Source organism: Typopeltis vanoorti, chromosome 11 (assembly GCF_054136105.1).
Source record: "Typopeltis vanoorti isolate ZY-2024b chromosome 11, IOZ_Tvanoo_1.0, whole genome shotgun sequence".
Taxonomy (NCBI): domain Eukaryota; kingdom Metazoa; phylum Arthropoda; class Arachnida; order Uropygi; family Thelyphonidae; genus Typopeltis; species Typopeltis vanoorti.
Genome location: NC_143559.1, coordinates 19,381,350 through 19,399,904, shown reverse-complemented (window position 1 = coordinate 19,399,904; position 18,555 = coordinate 19,381,350). Strand labels below are relative to the sequence as shown.

The following is an 18,555-nucleotide window of genomic DNA, read 5'->3' as shown; positions in this document are numbered from 1 at the left end:
AGGAATCACACCTTGGAGATTCAGTGGCAAGTCTTGAAGAAAACATTGATTGATTCTGCCAGAGAGGCATGTGGTGAGGTTGTCTGTAAGGATAAAAAAATCAGAACTCCCTGGTGGACACAGGAAGTTAAAGAGGCAGTGAAGGAAAAGAAGAAAGCATATCAAAAGTTCCTGGCAAATAAGTCAGCTTTTACTCTTACAGAATACACAGACAAATGTAAGAAAGCTAAACAATGTGTAAAACTAGCTAAACAAAAGTCATGGGAGGACTTTGGCAAGAATATAGAAAATAAATATCAAGAAGGTGGCAAAATATTCTGGAGGTTGTTGAAGAAGCTTAGGAATGGAGGAAAGAGTGCTGTAAAAGGAGTTAGAGATGATAAAGGTGACATGAAAATGGGAGAAAAAGATATCCTTGAAATATGGAGTAATTACTTTGAAAAACTGCTAAATGAAACAAGCAGTGATGACAGCAGAGTGATAAAAAACACTGACCAGGCATGCAGTCAGGAATACATATCCATACTTGAAGTAGAAAAAGCCATCAAAGGCTTGAAATGTGGAAAGGCAGCAGAAGTCGATGATATTCAACCAGAAATGCTGAAGTATGGTGGTATAAAAGTCTTACAGTGGCTACACTGCATAGTTAATTTATCTGGATAAATTAACCATGGAAAGAGTGCAGAGGCAGACAACAAAGATGATGTCAGGACTGTATGAGTTATGAGGACAGGCTGAGGGAATGTGGGCTGCAAAGTTTGGTGAACAGAAGGAGAGGTAATATGATTGGAGCTCTTAAACTGTTGAGAGGTAATTATAGGATTGATACCGGGGAGTTCTTTCATTTGGGGGAATGGGGGAGGAAGGAAAGGAATGAGGACAGGGGCCCATCTCTGGAAGTTGCAAAAAGAAGTCATGAACAAGATGGTGAGGAATGGTTTCTTTACATGGAGGGCATTTGAACAATGGAATGCACTGCCTGATAGAGTAGTGAGAGCACAAACAGTCAAGAGGTTCAAAGAGCAGTATGATAGACTTTGTGTTTTCCACAGTAATCCTCCCATGGAATCTTGAGACTTCATGGAGGTCCTAAATCATAATAATAATAATATACACGTAGACAAACCCTCAAATACTCTCAAATACTCTCAAATTTGGTGGATATCAAGTAGATGAAACCAGTAGATGAAATACTCTCGAACTTGGTGCATATCCTAATCAGATCTTGAGGGAGAGATTTTGCCAATAAAAAAAATTAGTTCAAAAATGACCAATAGGAGAAATATAGTGCTGTGAGTGGAAGAAAATTATATTAATGTGAACTGGATAGTGCAATATCGTAAAAAGTCATCGATAATATTTATTTCACTCAATTTATAAAATAATATGATACAAAAAAACATATCACATAGAGCTGACCTACTATAAGGAGATCCCAATGATCAATGGATGTGACATTTAAGATGTTGACCTTTGTGAGGACCAACAGCTGATACTACCATACAGTACTGTCAACAGAGGAACTCTGAACTTTGGGTATCAGAAGTTTGCCTGCTACACCATGCTTCCGAGGTAATCCCAAAACCAAAAGTCACAGGGGTTAAGGTCTGGTGAATGTGGTGGCCATTTCATAGAAGATAAGCAATTACCTACTTACTCTATCCTCTCTGAAATGTTCATGCAATAATTACTGAACATCATGTCCATCTTAAATCAACACTATTGTATTCAGGCACTCTCTCTGCTGCAGTTGCAGGATGACAAAACTGCTCAACATGTCCCGGTAATGTGCAAGCCATGACCATGCAGGTCACAGGTCTGGTTTGATGGATTTTTTCAAAGAAAAATGATCTAATAAGAAAGACTAAGTTTACACAGGTAGCACTGCAAAGTTACCAAACATTGTGTATGGTAAATCTGACTTGCTATGATACATATACTGCATGAATTTACAGCATTCTTATTTGACTGCTCAACAACTGAAATTGCAACATCTTCAGTCATTTACAGAATTTTAGATTTACACACTCTTCCTGGTTGGACTGCAAACTGCCTGTCTCTTCAAATCAACACACCATGTGTCACACTGCATTTGGTGTCATTGGATCTTTAATATACGAATTTACAGCACTATGGTGTATATGACTGATAACAGAGCTTACCATTCTTGACATCACAGCAGAGCAATTTCAAAATCTAAACTGATTTCTTCAGTTCAGAGAGTACTTTTAGATATAGATGCATAACACAAGAAAATGCTGAAGGAAAGTGTGAATAATAGTATTTCAGTGAAATTATCATCATCATCAAATTCCTGCCATGAACCCTCTGGGGGGGGGGGGTGTACAGGATATGATAGCAATAGCACTACATGAAAAATTTACATCATTACTAACTTCCTATCTACAATTTTCCTCCAAATTAGTCTCTTACCTGCCAAGACTCCAACTTTATCAGATCTTATATTTCTCTCTTCTAAGGCACTTTTTACCACAACAACCTATATCTTGGTCTTCCTCTGGGTCTTTTTCCTGCCAACCTGGCAGAGAACACTTGTTTCGCTAATCTTTCCTCTCTGCGGTCTCTAGTCTTTGGTCAAGTGTTTTACTTCTGACCCAGCTCTCAGATCTATAAGTTAAAATTGGTTTGAACACTGTCTTGTATACAGCTAATTTAGTGTTTTGACAAATTTCTCTCTTATTCCATATAAATTTATTCAATTGACTTCCTATCACACGAGCTTTGTTGATTCTGTTGTCTATTTCCATATTTAATTTACCAACTTCACTAAAAATTATAAAGTGAAATTATAATAAGAGTTTATCTACATCTAAACAAACGCTCATGTTGACAGCGATATTAACAAGCAGGTGAACAAAGAACCCATATGTGGCTGATGCAACATATAACTTTACATAGTGTTTGATGGTCTAGCAGTGAAGAATACTAAAAAATTAAAAGTAGGGAACAGATGGCATGAGGAGAGAGAGAGAGAGAAAAGTGAAAATTTTAAATGTTATGGAATAATATGGATCCAGACTTTCCATAAAATTAATTAAGGAATAAAATGGAAGTTTAACAAATAAATCGGCATACAGTCCACTAAAAGCAACTAGAGTGCTGTTACTTTTAAAGTTCTTACAGAATGGATTTATTTTAATTGAAAAGGGCAAAGCAAATTGATATTACTTTCATAAGTAATTGTAAATGGAAAAAACTAACTTCATAAATATATCTTCATTATGCTATACATACCATATGCTCTTCATATCAATGGAAGTAGTATTTTACTGATAAATACTACTTTATGGAGGAATACTTTGTTTCTTCAGTTAAATTCTCTCACTCGTTAAAAAGGAAAGGATGATTGCAAAAAACCTGACAAGCCAATAAAAAGGATTGATATAATTTACCTGCCTTGCTTAGTCCACTCAGAGAACTAACATTCAAGATTTAATTGAAGTTTTGCATGGAAATGCAGTTTGATAGATTAATGTTATTTCTTGGCTTATGTTTTTCTCATATTTAATATTAAATTTAGTTGGGCACAGCCATCTTTGTTATCTGCACAATTTAATTTGGATAAAAGTGTATGAGAATGAATTATTATTAATGCACAGTTTAATTGTCTTGGTATACATGTGTACAAATTTTCCTTGTATATATATGTATATACTCATATATATATATATATATATATGATATTCCTTATTTTGGGCAGACAGACAAATCTGTCGAATTGCGTATGGAAGAACACATGAGGGACATTACTTACAAGAGACAGCAAGCCAGTGCATTATCAAGTCATATTCTTTTCTCTGCTAATCCTAATGATGAAAACCAGTCACAAAGTCTGCTGCGAAAAATCTACTAACATCTTCCGTTGCAATGATGAACTAGAGAGAAAAATCATGGAATCTAGAGAAATCATCTTCAATCTTGTTCATCTAAATAATAACTTGAGCTAAAACCTCCCAGATAGTCATTCAGCTGTAATCATGTACTGGCATTCACGTGATGCTGCAAGCACGCACTCTCCCAACAATGCAACAAATGAAAGAACAGCTTTAAATACAACTACAATGTTTTCATGCTAATTATGTATAGAGACTCTCTATGTTGTTCATAGTCTTTTAAAATTCAGTGTTTAGTGTTTTTTCTTCTTTTTTCTTTCTTTTATAATGTCACCTGATGAAGGCTGTTACAGGCCAAAACTAGTAGTGTTTTTATATTAAAACCGTTTTACTTAAATCTATGTTCTAGTCATTCAATTCTTCATAAAAATATGTATGTTAACGGAGCTAATGATCATTCTTTCATATATATATATATATATATATATATATATATAAGCAAGGAACATGTTAAGAAAATTTGGAAAAAAAATAAAAGTTAATACTATGGTAAGTGCCTGCTGGATTTCTGCTCAGGATGCAGAATAGTTATTACTAACACCATGTTTCAACAAAAAATGTGCACAAATTCACATGGAAAGAAGATGCAAAAAAAAAAAGAAAGTCTCACTGACTATATTATTGTTGACAGAAACGCTTGTGTCATGTACCAGTTGAAAAACTGGTGCAGGACACAACAGTATACAGAGAATTTGAAATTGGAAGTGATCAGCATTTTGTGTTGAGCAGGACACGAATGAATTTCATATTGAAATGAAAGGTGTGTAAGAAAGTTTTAAATGAATCATAGTTAAACAATTTGCAGTCAATTTTTAGCGGTGAACTATACTCTCAAATTACTCAAAAATTATTCAATAAAAAATTAAAGAGTTTGAAAACAAGAACCAAACTTTGGATATTCGGTGACAAACCCTGAAGAAAACATTGATTCATTCATCCATACAGGTATATGGTAAGGTAATCTGCAAGGATAGAATATTAGATCAATATTAGATCCCCTTGGTGGACTCAGGAAGCAAAATCGGAATTCCATGGTGGACTCATGAAGTTAAAGAGATAGTCCAGAAAAAGAAGAAAGCATATCAAAAGTTCCTTGCAAATAAGTCAGTGTGCTCTTAGAGAATACAGAGGGAAATATAAGAAAGCACTGTGTAAAACTAGCTAAACAAAAGTCATAGAAAGACTTTGCTAAAAACATAGAAAATCAATATCAGAAAAGCAATAAAATATTCTGGAGGCTATTGAAATAATAATTTGGAAATGGATGAGAGAGTTTTATTGTAAAAGGAACCAGAGATGATAAAGGTGAAAGGAAAACTGAAGATAAAGATATTTTACATGTATGAGTAATTACTTTGAAAGATTGCTAAATGAAAAGCAGTGACAGCATAGTGGTAGAAACACTCAAAAGAAATCGAATACATATCAGTACTTGAAGTAGAAAAAAGCAATCAAAAATCTCAATGTGTTTTTTTTGGCAAGAAATTCTGAAATATGAAGGTATAAAAGTTTTATAGCGGCTGCAATGCATAATTTAAAAGGCAAGATGGTCAAATTCCATTTGATTGGAGTAGAGTTCTCTCTCACAGTACCAATCTATAAAAAAAGGGAAATAAAACTGAATGTGAGAATTACAGAGGAATTTTCCAACTGATTAACATTTATGGAAGTATACTTGAGAAAATGTTAAGAAAACTGTTGAAGGGAAACAAAGAAGAACAAACTAGGTTCAGAGAAAACAGAGGTTGTACAGATTACATTTTCACTTTAAGACAAATAGTTAAGAAATCATGGGAATGTAACAATGATCTATATTTAAGTTTTGTAGATTTAGTTCAAAACATTGCAGTTATATGATGTAAATGGGATATTATAACAGGTTGCACATAGTCATCTTTAAGTTGTAAGTCAGCAATTAGAATTGAAAGAAGTAAAGGAAGATGCTTTGATGTTAAACCAAATGCCAGCCAAGTGTGTATGTTATTTCCACTGTTATTCATCATTTATATGGATCACAATAAGAAGGAAAGAGAGATTGAAATAGATATCAAAATTGAAGATATTAATCTCAACTCATTACTTTATGCAGAAAATGGTTATACTCTAAATAAATTCAGCATATACCTGCAGGATCTCTAAGTATATTGAATAACTGGTGTCATAAATTTGACATGAAAATCAGCAATAAAAAAACTGAAAATAGGTACAAGCAATGAAAACATCCACTTCATCCCGAATGGAGAATCTATAGAACAAATAAAAAATTTCTGCTATTTAGGAATAATTTTAAGTGAAGATGGCAAATTAAATTAGGAAATAGACAGCAGAATTAACAAAGCAAGTATGCCAGGTAGTCAACTATGGGATAAAAGAAAGTGGTCAAAACACTAAACTAACTGTATACAAGACCGTGTTCAAGCCAATTTTAACTTATGGATCTAAGAGATGGGTTACAAATAAAACTTGACCAACGACGAAAGAATATGGATATTCTGAGAAAAATTAGAGGAGTCAGCAGATGGCATCAATAGCAGTATCATATTAAAAAGGAGGATATTAGGAAAGAAAGTGACATTTTTAGCATTCAGGAACGTGTTAGTAGAGCTAATCTCAAGCGGTATCACCTATTAAACAGAATGGAGGTAGAAAAGTTAGCAAAACTAGTGGTTTTTCATGTAGTACTATAATAATATTCTGTATACCCCTCCCCGAGGATATATCTCAGAATTTTAATGATTATGATGGAAAAAAGTAAATAATTATCAATAATTAAACATATTCATCATTACAAAGTAACTTCATAATGTATATTTTGGATATGAATGTCACCACAATTTGCCACTTTACATGGCCACATAAGAAAAAGTAAAGCCATTTACATGGTCTTACAAGAAGACTTGAACAAATTGAGTGATTGGGCACGGGAATGGGGATGTGAGTTCAATGTTGCAAAATGTAAGGATTTAAAATTTGCAAAACAAAAATGGGATGCAGAATTTATGCTTGGTGAGAATATATTGTTGAAGGTGGAAGAAATAAGAGATCTGGGGGTGACAGTGGATAAAGATCAGAAATTTAGGGGACACATAGACAAAATTGTGAAGACAACAAAAAGGCTTGTGGGAATGATGTGGAGGACACTGATTTGTAAAAGTAGGGAGATTCTTTTTCCATTGTATAAGGCTTTGATTAGGCCACACATGGACTGTGCCCAGATTTGGTCACTTGGTTTTCAGAAGGATGAAGAGATGTTGGAGAGGGTCCAGAGGCAAACTAAGGTAATTTATAACATCTATAATGTCAAGTATGAGGAAAGATTGAGAAGATGCAACTTGCAGAGTCTGGTGGACAGGAGGAGGAGGAGGTGAGATATGATAGAGACTTACAAGTTATTAAGGGGTTGTTATAGGATCAATGCTGGAGAGGTTCTACAGAAAATAGTGGGAGATCAGGGAGAACCAGAGGTCATCCCTGGAAACTGTATAAAGAGGGTGTAAGTAAGGGAGTGAGAAGCAGGTTTTTTTTATGCAGAGTTGTGAATGATTGGAATGCCTTGCCTGAGAGTGTTTGTAGGCTGTAGAGAATTTGAGTGTGTTTAAAGTACGGCATGATGAGATGTGTGTTTGATAAAAGGACCTCCTAGATGAGGCTTTGATTCCATGCGATCTTGGGTAATAATAATAATAATAAAAATAATACTATAAAGCACAATTTCCAAGAAGTTGCTCTCATGGCTTTACTTCCCATGGCATATTTTTCCAAATTCAATCTCCTAAGAAGTGTATGTTACTTAACTGCATATTACTTAACTTAAATGAAAAGACATCAAAATTTTCTTTAGATATTAGAGTACACAGAGGATATGAATTAATTAGTGACCAGTACCTTGTTAAAATAAAATTAAGATTACCACCTAAATGGCTACAAATAACAAGAACAGAAAGAAAATTTATAATATTTTTTTTTATAAAACTAGATTATTAAATGACACATATATATAATAGCTACATGAACAAAGAATTAACCAATATTTAGATAAAATAAAACAAAATGAAGAAACAGAAATATAATGCATTAATATAAAAATGATACTAAATACAGCAGCAAATGAAAGCTTAAGAAAGACCAAAAAATTAAATAAAAAAAAAACCTGAAGACATGGCACAATACAATCAAAGAAATAACCAAAATAAAAAATGAAGCATACCATAAATGGTTAATTATTATTATTATTATTTAGGCCTCCAAGGATTCAAAAGACTCATTGCAGGAGGGCCTTCCTAGGAAACACAAGTCTATCAAGACTCAATGTGGGAGGTCCCTCCTAGGAAACACAAAGTCCATCATACCACTCCTTAAACTCATTGACCGTTCTCGCTATCACCGCTTTGAGGCAATGCATTTCATGGTTCAACCACCCTCCATGCAAAGAAACCACTACTCACACTCTTGCTCACAGTTTCCTTTCGTAACTTCCAGGCACCTTGTCATCACTCCTTCCCGCTGTTCAACTAATCAAAAAGAACTCCCCAGTGTCAACCCAGCAACCACCTCTCAACAGTTTTAAAGTGTCAATCATATCACCTCTCCTTCTATCCACCAAACTCTGCAGTCCACATTACCTCAGCCAATCCTCATAATTACCATTGTACAGTCCTGAACCATCTTTGTTATCTGCCTTTCTACCCTTTCCACAGGTAATTTATCCCCTTCAAGTCCTGGGGACCAAATCTGACAACAATAGTCCAAGTGTGGTCTGATCATGGTCTTATACAATGGAATGATAACTGTTTTATCGCTGCAGGTAAACCACCTTTGCAATATGTCATTTGAATTTCAGGTTTCTATCAATCATCAACCCCAGATCTCTTGTCTCACCTACTTCCTCCAGTATATCTCCTCCAATAGAGTATGCAGAGTCCCATCGATGTGTCCCAAACCTCAAGACCTCATATTTTGCTGCATTAAACCAACATCCCATTCATTTGCCCATCTGTCTAGCTTATTCAAATACTCTTGCACGACTACCACATCTACACTATTACTAATAACCCTTCCCAGCTTCACATCATCCGCAAACAATTTAACATCCCCCTGAAATCCACTGACAATGTCATTGATATAAAGGTTAAACAATATAGGTCCCAGTATTGAGCCCTGTGGGACTCCACTTGTAACCCTCTTCCTCCTTGAAACTGCCCCACCATACACAACTCTCTGATACCTATCAGACAGTCAATCCTGAATCCAGTTGACCAACCTGACATCCAAACCCATGTGCTGCAACTTAAATATCAGGTTATCGTTTGGCACCCTGTCAATCGCTAAATTCAAGAATATGGCAATATATGCCTTTCCCTCATCTACTGCTCTTGTAACTTTATTATAAAAGGCTAACATATTACTAAAACAAGAGTGCCCCCTCAGAAATCCATTTTGTCTCTCACAGATAACATTACCCTCATCTGCCCAATGTTGCATACAGTCCCTAACTAATTTCTCCAAGATCTTAACAACTACCGATGACACACAAACTGGCCTATAATTAGACACTTCCAGTCTGCTACCGCCCTTATGCAATAGCACTATCTTACGTTCCTTCCATTCCCTGGGCACCTTTCCTGTGGCCAGACTTTCATTGAAAAGCCAGGTCAAAGAAGCCGTCAGTTCTTTAGCACATTCTCTCAAAATTCGTGGTGAAATACCATCCAGTCCCACAGCTTTACTGACATCCAGAGTACTCAGTATTTGGAAACCTCTAAACTCTGAAACTGCCCTATCCCTCTAGTATTAAAATTTACTCCTCCAAGATGAAATACACCAATAAAGTGTTCATTGAACAATTCCACTATGTCCTCTACATTAGTCACTCTATTCCCATCTTTATCCCACAATACCATTCTTCCACAATCATTTCTCCTCCTACTGGCCACATAGCTAAAAAAATTCCCTAGGATTTTCTTTAGATCTTAGGGCCAATCTCTTCTCATATTCCAGTTTCACCTTCCTTACGATACTAGTCACTCTCCTGGCCTGTGTCTTATATTCTTCATGAATCTGCTCTTCACCTGTCTCCTTATATCTCTTCCATAGCCTCTTTTTCACATGCAGTTCCTGTTTAATATTGTTTGTCATCCACAATTGTGTCTTCTTCTTTACTTGTGGAATACAGCTTACTATTGCTGCTAACAAATATTCCTCACTAATGATATCCCGGCATTCCAATTCCTCCCTCCATGAAACTTCCCCAAGTTGATGTCTAAGACTATTACAATCACTTACCTTATAATTCCACATATGTTCCCATCTCTTTGATACTCTTGCATGTCTATTCATCTTCCAAGTCAAAACCACATGGTCACTCTCTCCAAATGGTGGGAGAGATGTCATCTCAGTTTTTCAGTTAATCAACTCTTCTGATGCTATGACCAAATCCAAAACTCTTGAACCTCTTGTTCCCTCTATTACATGTTGCCTAAGATATTTGTCCCTCAAGAATTCTAGAAATTCCATTCCGTTATTGCTACATGCATCTTCCTCTCCCCAATTTATACTGCTGTAGTTAAAATCTCCCATAACAATCATTCTTCTTGCACTTGCAAAAGCTCAACTGTCTAAGCATCTCCTGGTCCCCACCCTCTGTGCTCCTTGGTCGATGCGCTTTAAAATGCCTTCACTCTTAGAAGACATAAGTCATTACTTATCATAAGTAACGACTTATGTCTATTCCTGTTATTATATTCTCTTCTGTCAACCACGTCTCAGTGATCATAATAATCTTTGGCCAGGCTGATGCTATCAGCACCACCAATTCCTCTCCTTTATTCCGGATACTCCTGGCATTAGTATAAAGCATAAAAATGCCACTATTTCTATACCCAGCATTATCCCCCTCTAGACTCCACTGAGCTCAGAGTTACTTGATATTGTCCCCCTTCTCCGAAGTACCCTTTCCCATAAGAGGCCACCCCTGCTAACATCCACCTTGGGCATTCTAGTTTCCCTGCATTGACATACTGACTAGACTCATTCAGAATAGCAATATCTCTAGATGCCTATGTCCTTCCTCATTTAAATGTAAGCGGTCTCTTGCATACAATTCCTCTCTGTCCTCAAATGCACTCCAAGCATCCACATATTCCAGTCCTCTCTCGTCACACATTCTAGCTATTATGTCATTCAATATTACTGCTCTTCTGCTCAGCTCGTCACAATCATACCTAGGCAATACTCACACTATCTTTCCTCTCTGCATCTTCTTTCATACTACCTCAAGCAAGAATCTCATATCTCTCGCTGCCCACTCTCTAGTCATTTGTTCCTACCATCACAATCATCTCATCCACCCTTTCACCCCTCTTAATTGCCATAGCCACACTTTCAATTGTTCCTCCAGGCAAACACTCCTCACGCATCCTATCTTGCACACCATGGATCATTGAGTCACCATACATTACACCTCTTACTATTCCCTCTCTCCTACTGTTTCCATTCTCTCCTCTTCTATCATTCCCATAACTTAAGCAGTAAAAGATTAGATGAAATAGAATATAAAAGAATAAGAGCCATACCTAAAAGAGAAGTCAGAAAAAGAAACAGAGAATCATGGAACAAACTTATTTCTAATTTAAAACATGATTTATATAAAATGAAACCTAATATATAATATTTTGAAACATTTAAGTACAGATACTAAGAAAGTGTAAAATTAAACACCGAATTCAAATTAGAGGAATTTCTAAATTTCTATACAGAATTGTGGACAGATAAATATTTTTAAAAAAGATAACAGGCAAATATTTAATAAAAATGAAAAGGAAATAACTGAAGAAGAATTAGAAATCAGCCTGAAAGGAAGAAGAAATGGAAAATCACCTGGAGAATATAAGTTAGGTTCAGAATTATAACTATGCAGGAATAAAGTTTAAAGAAAGACTCGTATTATTTTTAAATAAAATCTATTCAACAAATAACCTAACAATAGAATGGAAAAAAGCAAGTGTGATCCATATCTTTAAAAAAAAAAGGTAGTAGAGATGACCCTAAAAATTATAGAGGTATAAGTATTCTAAATTCATGTTATAAAATATATAACAGAATTTTAAATAACAAACTAATAAAATATTCTGAAGGCTTTATTTTAGAGGTACAAAATGGATTTAGAAAAGCATGATCATGTATAGACCCAGCATTCTGCCTAAAATTGATAATAAAGAAATGAAGAGAATACAATTTAGAAACATATTACATTTATTGACTTTGAAAAAGCATTTGATAAAGTTAAAAGAAGTACTTTATTTAACATATTAAAAGAAAGACAAATATCAAATAATATTCTAAAAGCTATTATAAGTATATATGAAAATAATCAAATACAAATAAGATTAAATTATGAACTATCATATATCAGAGAGAGATAAACGAAGGAGTCCGAGTGGGATGTCCCCTTTCAGCTACTCTTTTTAATATTTATTTTAAATGAAATTATAATAAAATGGAATAAAAATTTACATCGAGGTATTAAACTGTCTCCTACTGTGAACTTAAATACTTTCCTTTTTGCTGATGATCAAATAATAATTGCAAATTCTGAAGATAACTTACAGAACGATATTTTAAATTTAAATGGAATAGCAAGAGATTCTGGAATGATAATATCAACAGAAAAATCAAAAATGATTGCTATTAACAGACAAGATTCAATAAGAACTAAAGTAATAATATATACCAAGATTTTAGAACAGGTGAATTCATATCACTACCTAGGATGAATCATTACTTATGAAATTGAAAAAGAAATAAACCTAAAAATTGTAAAATATTTTAAAATAAAAGGCGTGATTAGCTCTATATTTAAACCTAAACTAGTTCAAAAACAAACTAAGCTAAAAGTATACAACACATCAGCCCTACCTGTCTTTTTGTATGGAAGTGAAATCCGGACAATAAAATAAAAAGAAAAAGAAAAATTAATAACAGCTGAAATGAAGTTTATGAGAAAAACTGCAAAGCATACTTTATTCGATCATAAAAGAAATGAAGAAATTATGAAAGAATTATTATTATCATTATTATTATTATTATTATTCGTGACACCTCCAAGAAGTCCGAAGACTCATGGTGGGGAGGACACCTATTGTATGACTCTCCATCTCCACTACTACACTGCACCTCTACCACAAATCAACACCACCACCACAGCTAATATTTTTTGTCTGTAAATTGCATGTGTTCTGAAGGGCTGATCTGTCTTTGTGCAGGATGAAAAACCCGCGTTTCTGGGAGAAAAACCCTGCTACCTCCGTATGAGATCGGCTAACTCACCTTCAATTGAAAAAGTCCATATAAAGATTCCTCCCGTCATGAAGAGAATTGAACTCAGGCCTTTTCCAATCAAAGGGTGCAACGTACCGATGTTCTTCCAATTGCGCTACAGAGGAGCTATTATTATTATCCAGGCCTCCATGGAGTCAAAAGACACTCATCGTGGCAGGTCGTTTTTAGGAAACACAAAGCTTATCATGCCACTCCTTGAACTCACCAACCATTACCGCACCAACCTTGGAATGCATTGCCTGAATTCAACACCACACTCATACAAAGAAACCACTCCTCACCCTCTTGCGCACAGCCTCCTTTCATAACTTCCAGGGATGGCCCCATGTCATCGCTAATTCCTGCCATTACACCAAGCGAAAGAACTCCCCAATGTCTCCCTGTAACTGCCTCTTAACAGTTTATAAGTCTCAATCATATCAATTCTCCTTCTTCTTCTATCCACCAAACTCTGCAGTCCACATTCCCTCAGTCGATCCTCATAACTCATATTGTACAATCCAGAAACCATCTTTGTTATCTGCCTTTGTACCCTTTCTACAGTCAATTTATCGCCTTCAAATCCTGGGGACCAAATCTGAGAACAATAGTCTAAGTGTGGTCGGATCAGAGTCTTATACAATGGAATGATAACTCTTTTATCTCTGCAGGTCAGCATCCTTCTCAGTATTGCAGCAATCCTCTGACTTACCCTCACCAGCTTTGCAATATGCTCCCTGAATTTCAGTTTTCTATCAATCATCACCCCCAGATCTCTTGTCTCCCCTACCTCCTCCAGTACAACTCCTCCAATCGAGTATGCATCCTCCCATCGATGGATCCAAACCTGAAGACTTTACATTTTACTGCATTGAACCGACACCCCAATTCATTTGCCCATCTGTCTAGTTTATTCAAATCCTCTTGCAGGGCTGCCACATCTGCACTATTACTGATAACCCTTCCCAGCTTCACATCATCCGCAAAGAACTGAATGTCCCCTTGCAATCCATTGACAATATCATTGATATAAAGGTTGAACAATACAGGTCCCAGTACTGAGCCCTGCGGGACCCCTGTTGTAACCCTCTGCCTCCTTGAGACTGACCCCACCATACACAACTCTCTGATACCTATTGGACAGAAAATCCTGAATCCAGTTGACCAACCAGACATCCAAACCAATGTGCTGCAACTTAAATATCAGCTTATCATGTGGCACCCTGTCAAATTCCTTTGCAAAATCCAAAAAAATGGCAGTATATGCCTTTCCCTCATCAACTGCTCTTGTCACTTAATTATAAAAGGCAATCATATTACTAAAGCAAGAACGCCCCTTAACAAATCCATACTGATTCTCAGAGATAACATTACCCTCATCTGCCTAATGTTGTATATAGTCCCTCACTAATTTCTCCAAGACCTTAACAACTACTGATGACATGCAAACAGGCCCATAATTAGACACTTCCACCTTTATGCAGTGGCACTATCTTACCTTCCAGGAATCAGTAACAGGAAAAAATAAAAAACATAAACATAAATGGGTGGAACACGCTGAAAGAATGAAAACAGAAAGATAACAAATTAACCATAAATGATTTTACTTTTAACAAAAAATAAATAAATAAATAAATAAAAAGCCTGATCACTATGAGCTTTAGAGATATTTTGGATGCAACACTTACAAATATTGGAACAGGTTCGTATCCTCTATTAAACACATCTTGAATAGCAAACAAGGCAGCCTTAAAAAAGAAATACATTTAATAATGTTATATATGGTCTTTTAACAATAAAATTCTTTATTTTAATACATCAGACCAAATATGTACAATTTAAGTTATATGTTGCGGTTCAGAATGCAGTCAAGTCAAGTCTCATTATAAAAAGCACAAATGCAGCAAAGAAAATACAATATTAAAAGAAATTCATTACAGCAAATCTTCCATTTTTACAGGCTATTTTTTTTTTCAACAAAGTCTGCTATAATGAGACTTGACCAGAATAATAAAATGTATCCTATCTTTGTGATTTTCATTAAAAAAAAAGTAAACATATTAATCCCCAAGCATGCAAGTAATTAACAAGTTCAATATCACATGGTTATATATTCTTAAATACCAAATCCAATAACATAGATTTCTCTTTAAACTAAAAGCAATTTTAAAAAGATGTAAAGCTTTATAATAAAATATAATTAAAAACCATAAATGTTATACTAAAATACTATAAAGAAAGAAAGACACAAGAAATAAGAGAGATGTAAAAAAAGAAAGAAAAGTTTTTCTTTTTTTTGAGATAACTCTTTATGTTCATATGATTCCATACGATATTCCATTTTGAGCAGGTAGAATTTTAAAGAAAGCTGAACCATCTCTTACTTTATTATAGAAAGTAAGCAAGTAAATTGCTATGGCAAGATTACCCTTTTCAAAGCTATACTGCATAACAGAGTCCCGTGTAGTTTCATGTGCCATTTCTTTTCACTTTTATCAACCTTTCACTTTATTACAAAATTCTAGGGAGAAAAAAGACAAGACTGTGTTTCCCCATTGAGTATCATAATCTATCCAACTATTCCTGAATTCTGTTCAATTCCTGAATTTTGCGCAAGAAGTTTTGCACGTGAAATTATTTGATCTAAGACTCTTGATCCTTGCATGTCCTCCCTTACATACTACCCATACAAACTCTGTTTGCTTATACTTGGATAAAGGATGAAACCAAGAATATACTTTCTTGGCATCTTTAATTTATAGTATACCAACGTGAAAAAACTTTCAACATCTATCACCCTCTGTCCAAAAAGAAACCGAACTTTTGATAGAAAATAAAACACATGCCAATTATAATTATTCAAATCATTTATTTCAATCAATATACTCTCCCTCAGCTTCGATACAGCATTTGGCATGGTCAATTAATTCGTTAAATGAGTTTTTATATTGGTTTTTGGGATATTGTTGAGAGTCGTGGTTACTGCCGCTTGAACGTTTTCAATGGTGTTCTATCGCTTTCCTTTCATCGCTAAATGAAGTCGGGGGAAGAGAAAGAAGAAGTCACAAGGTGCTAAATCAGGTGAATACAGCAAGTCTGAGTCCTTATGGGCAGTTTTAATGAGGTCCTTGCAGTGTTCAATTCGATACATTTTTTAGTCGGCAGTCAATTTGTGGGGAACAAATCAAGAATTCAATTTACAAAGGCCCAAACTCTCGGTCAAAATGTTGTGCACAGTTGATTTTGGAATCCTCAATTCATCTTCAATTAATCTCACAGACAATTTCGGGTTTTCTTTGATGAAATCACGCACTTTTGGGATGTTAACTTCGCTCAGTCCAGTTTTTGAATGGCCCAGCTTTTCGTTGTCCTCAAGCATCTCACGCCCACTTTGAAATCGCTTAAACAACTCGTAAACTTGAGTGCAGGATAAGCATTCATCGCCATATGCTTTTTGAAGCATTTGATGCGTTTTGGTAAAACTTTTACTAAGTTTAACACAAAAGTCGATCACAGCTCTCTCTGTTTGAAACTCATTTTCTGACTGTTCATGAAAACACACTATTACTCTTGGCACTATAACTCTGCTTCTAATGAAACCAATGTCATGAACAGTTGATACAACATTAATGACAGTTGCCGCTTTCAACAACAAAATGATACAACAGGTGGCACCACTAGTTTCTTCTATTTTTGAAAAGTTCAGTTTCTTTTTGGACAGAGGGTGTATAATCCAGAGTATTTTAGTAATAAGGGGTGAGGAACCTTCACCCATTAAATAAATTAATTAATAAATATAAATAGATAAATAAATATAAATAAATAGAGGGCGAGGAGTTCATGGTTCAACCACCCTGCTTTGCATGGAGGGTGGTTGAACCGTGGAATGCATTGCATGATAGAGTGGTGAGAGCAAGAACAGTCAATGAGTTCAAGAAGTAGTATGATAGACTTTGTGTTTCCTAGGAAGGTCCTCCCACGATGAGTCGCTTGACTCCATGGAGGCCTGAATAATAATAATATGCCTGGGGAAGGAGTGTCCTAGGTTCGATTCAAGTCGACTACATGAGGAGCTTAAGGATCTTTCTCAGTCATAGCCAAGTCTCAGTCATAGCCAAGTTAGTCGGTCTTGAGTGTGGACAGCAGGGTTTCCCCCCCAGTTTATCTGGGGGTTTTCACCTGCAAGCAGGCAAACTGGCCGTGTACACACAGGCTACAGTCATAGGATACAGTACTTAATCCCTGATTAGGAGGGCTTAACCAGTCCTAAGGGGGAGTCGAGGAACAAGGGGAAACCCACACAAATAAAATAAAATAGATCTGTTTTCATACTTCACATTCCAAAGACCAGTTACCACCTTTGTGAATCTTCTCTGGAACATTTCTATACCCTTGTCACCATGGAAATAAGGCCTGTAAACAAGGCATTATACAGTGGAATCATAAACTCTTTATTTCTGCACCAAACATCCACTGCATCACTGCCATTATCTGATGTGATGACTTCAAAAGTTATGCAATATGAACTCTGAATTTGAAGTCCATCACTCCCAGTTCTTGCAGCTCCTCTAACTCATTCAAAGTTTTCCCACCAAGTGTATACTTTGCATCCCATCAAATTTCAAAAACCTTACATTTTGCAACACTAAACTGAAAATTACACTTAATTGCTCATTAATACAATCTATTCAAGCACTCCTGTAAGGCCACATCTTCTTGATTCTGCACTGTTCTCCTAATTTTGCATCACCTGCAAACAGTTACACATCCCATTATCATTAATATACAATTTGAACAACAGCCAATTACAAACTCCTCCAGCATGTGACACCACTAGTGACTCTCCTCTTTTGGGATACTTCACCCTCATAAACAACTTTCTGATACTTATCTGACAGCCAGCCACCAATCCAACTCACTAGTCTATTATCCAATCCCATCCATTTCAATTTATTTAACAGCTTGTCGTGTGGCATCCATCAAAAGCTTTTGCAAAATATAAGTATACCACTGTTTATGCATCTCTCTCTCTCTCTCTCTTGTCAAATACATATGTCACTTTGTTATTATTATTATTTCCCAAGACCTCATGGAGTCAAAGACTCATCTGGGAGGTCCTTTTATCACACACACATCTCATCATACCGTGTCTTAAACACACTCAAACTCCTTGCAGACACCACACTCTCAGGCAAGGCATTCCAATCATTCACAACTCTGCACGAAAAAAAACCTGCCTCTCACTCCCCTGCTCACACCCTCTTTATACAGTTTCCAGGGATGAACTCTGGTTCTCCCCTGATCTCCCACTATTCTCTGTAGAACT

The 18,555-nt window shown here is 35.6% G+C and overlaps 1 protein-coding gene across 3 annotated transcripts in view; it reads right to left on the bottom strand.

The window, feature by feature from the left end:
- The window catches only part of LOC150101351 (methionine synthase-like), an 815,136-nt gene that overhangs the window by 605,899 nt on the left and 190,682 nt on the right, over positions 1-18,555 (bottom strand). For all 3 annotated transcript variants that reach the window (XM_090400909.1, XM_090400910.1, XM_090400911.1), the window contains exon 9: positions 14,918-14,977. In XM_090400909.1, the coding sequence (XP_090257035.1) occupies positions 14,918-14,977 (60 nt within the window). The remainder of the gene's footprint in view (positions 1-14,917; positions 14,978-18,555) is intronic.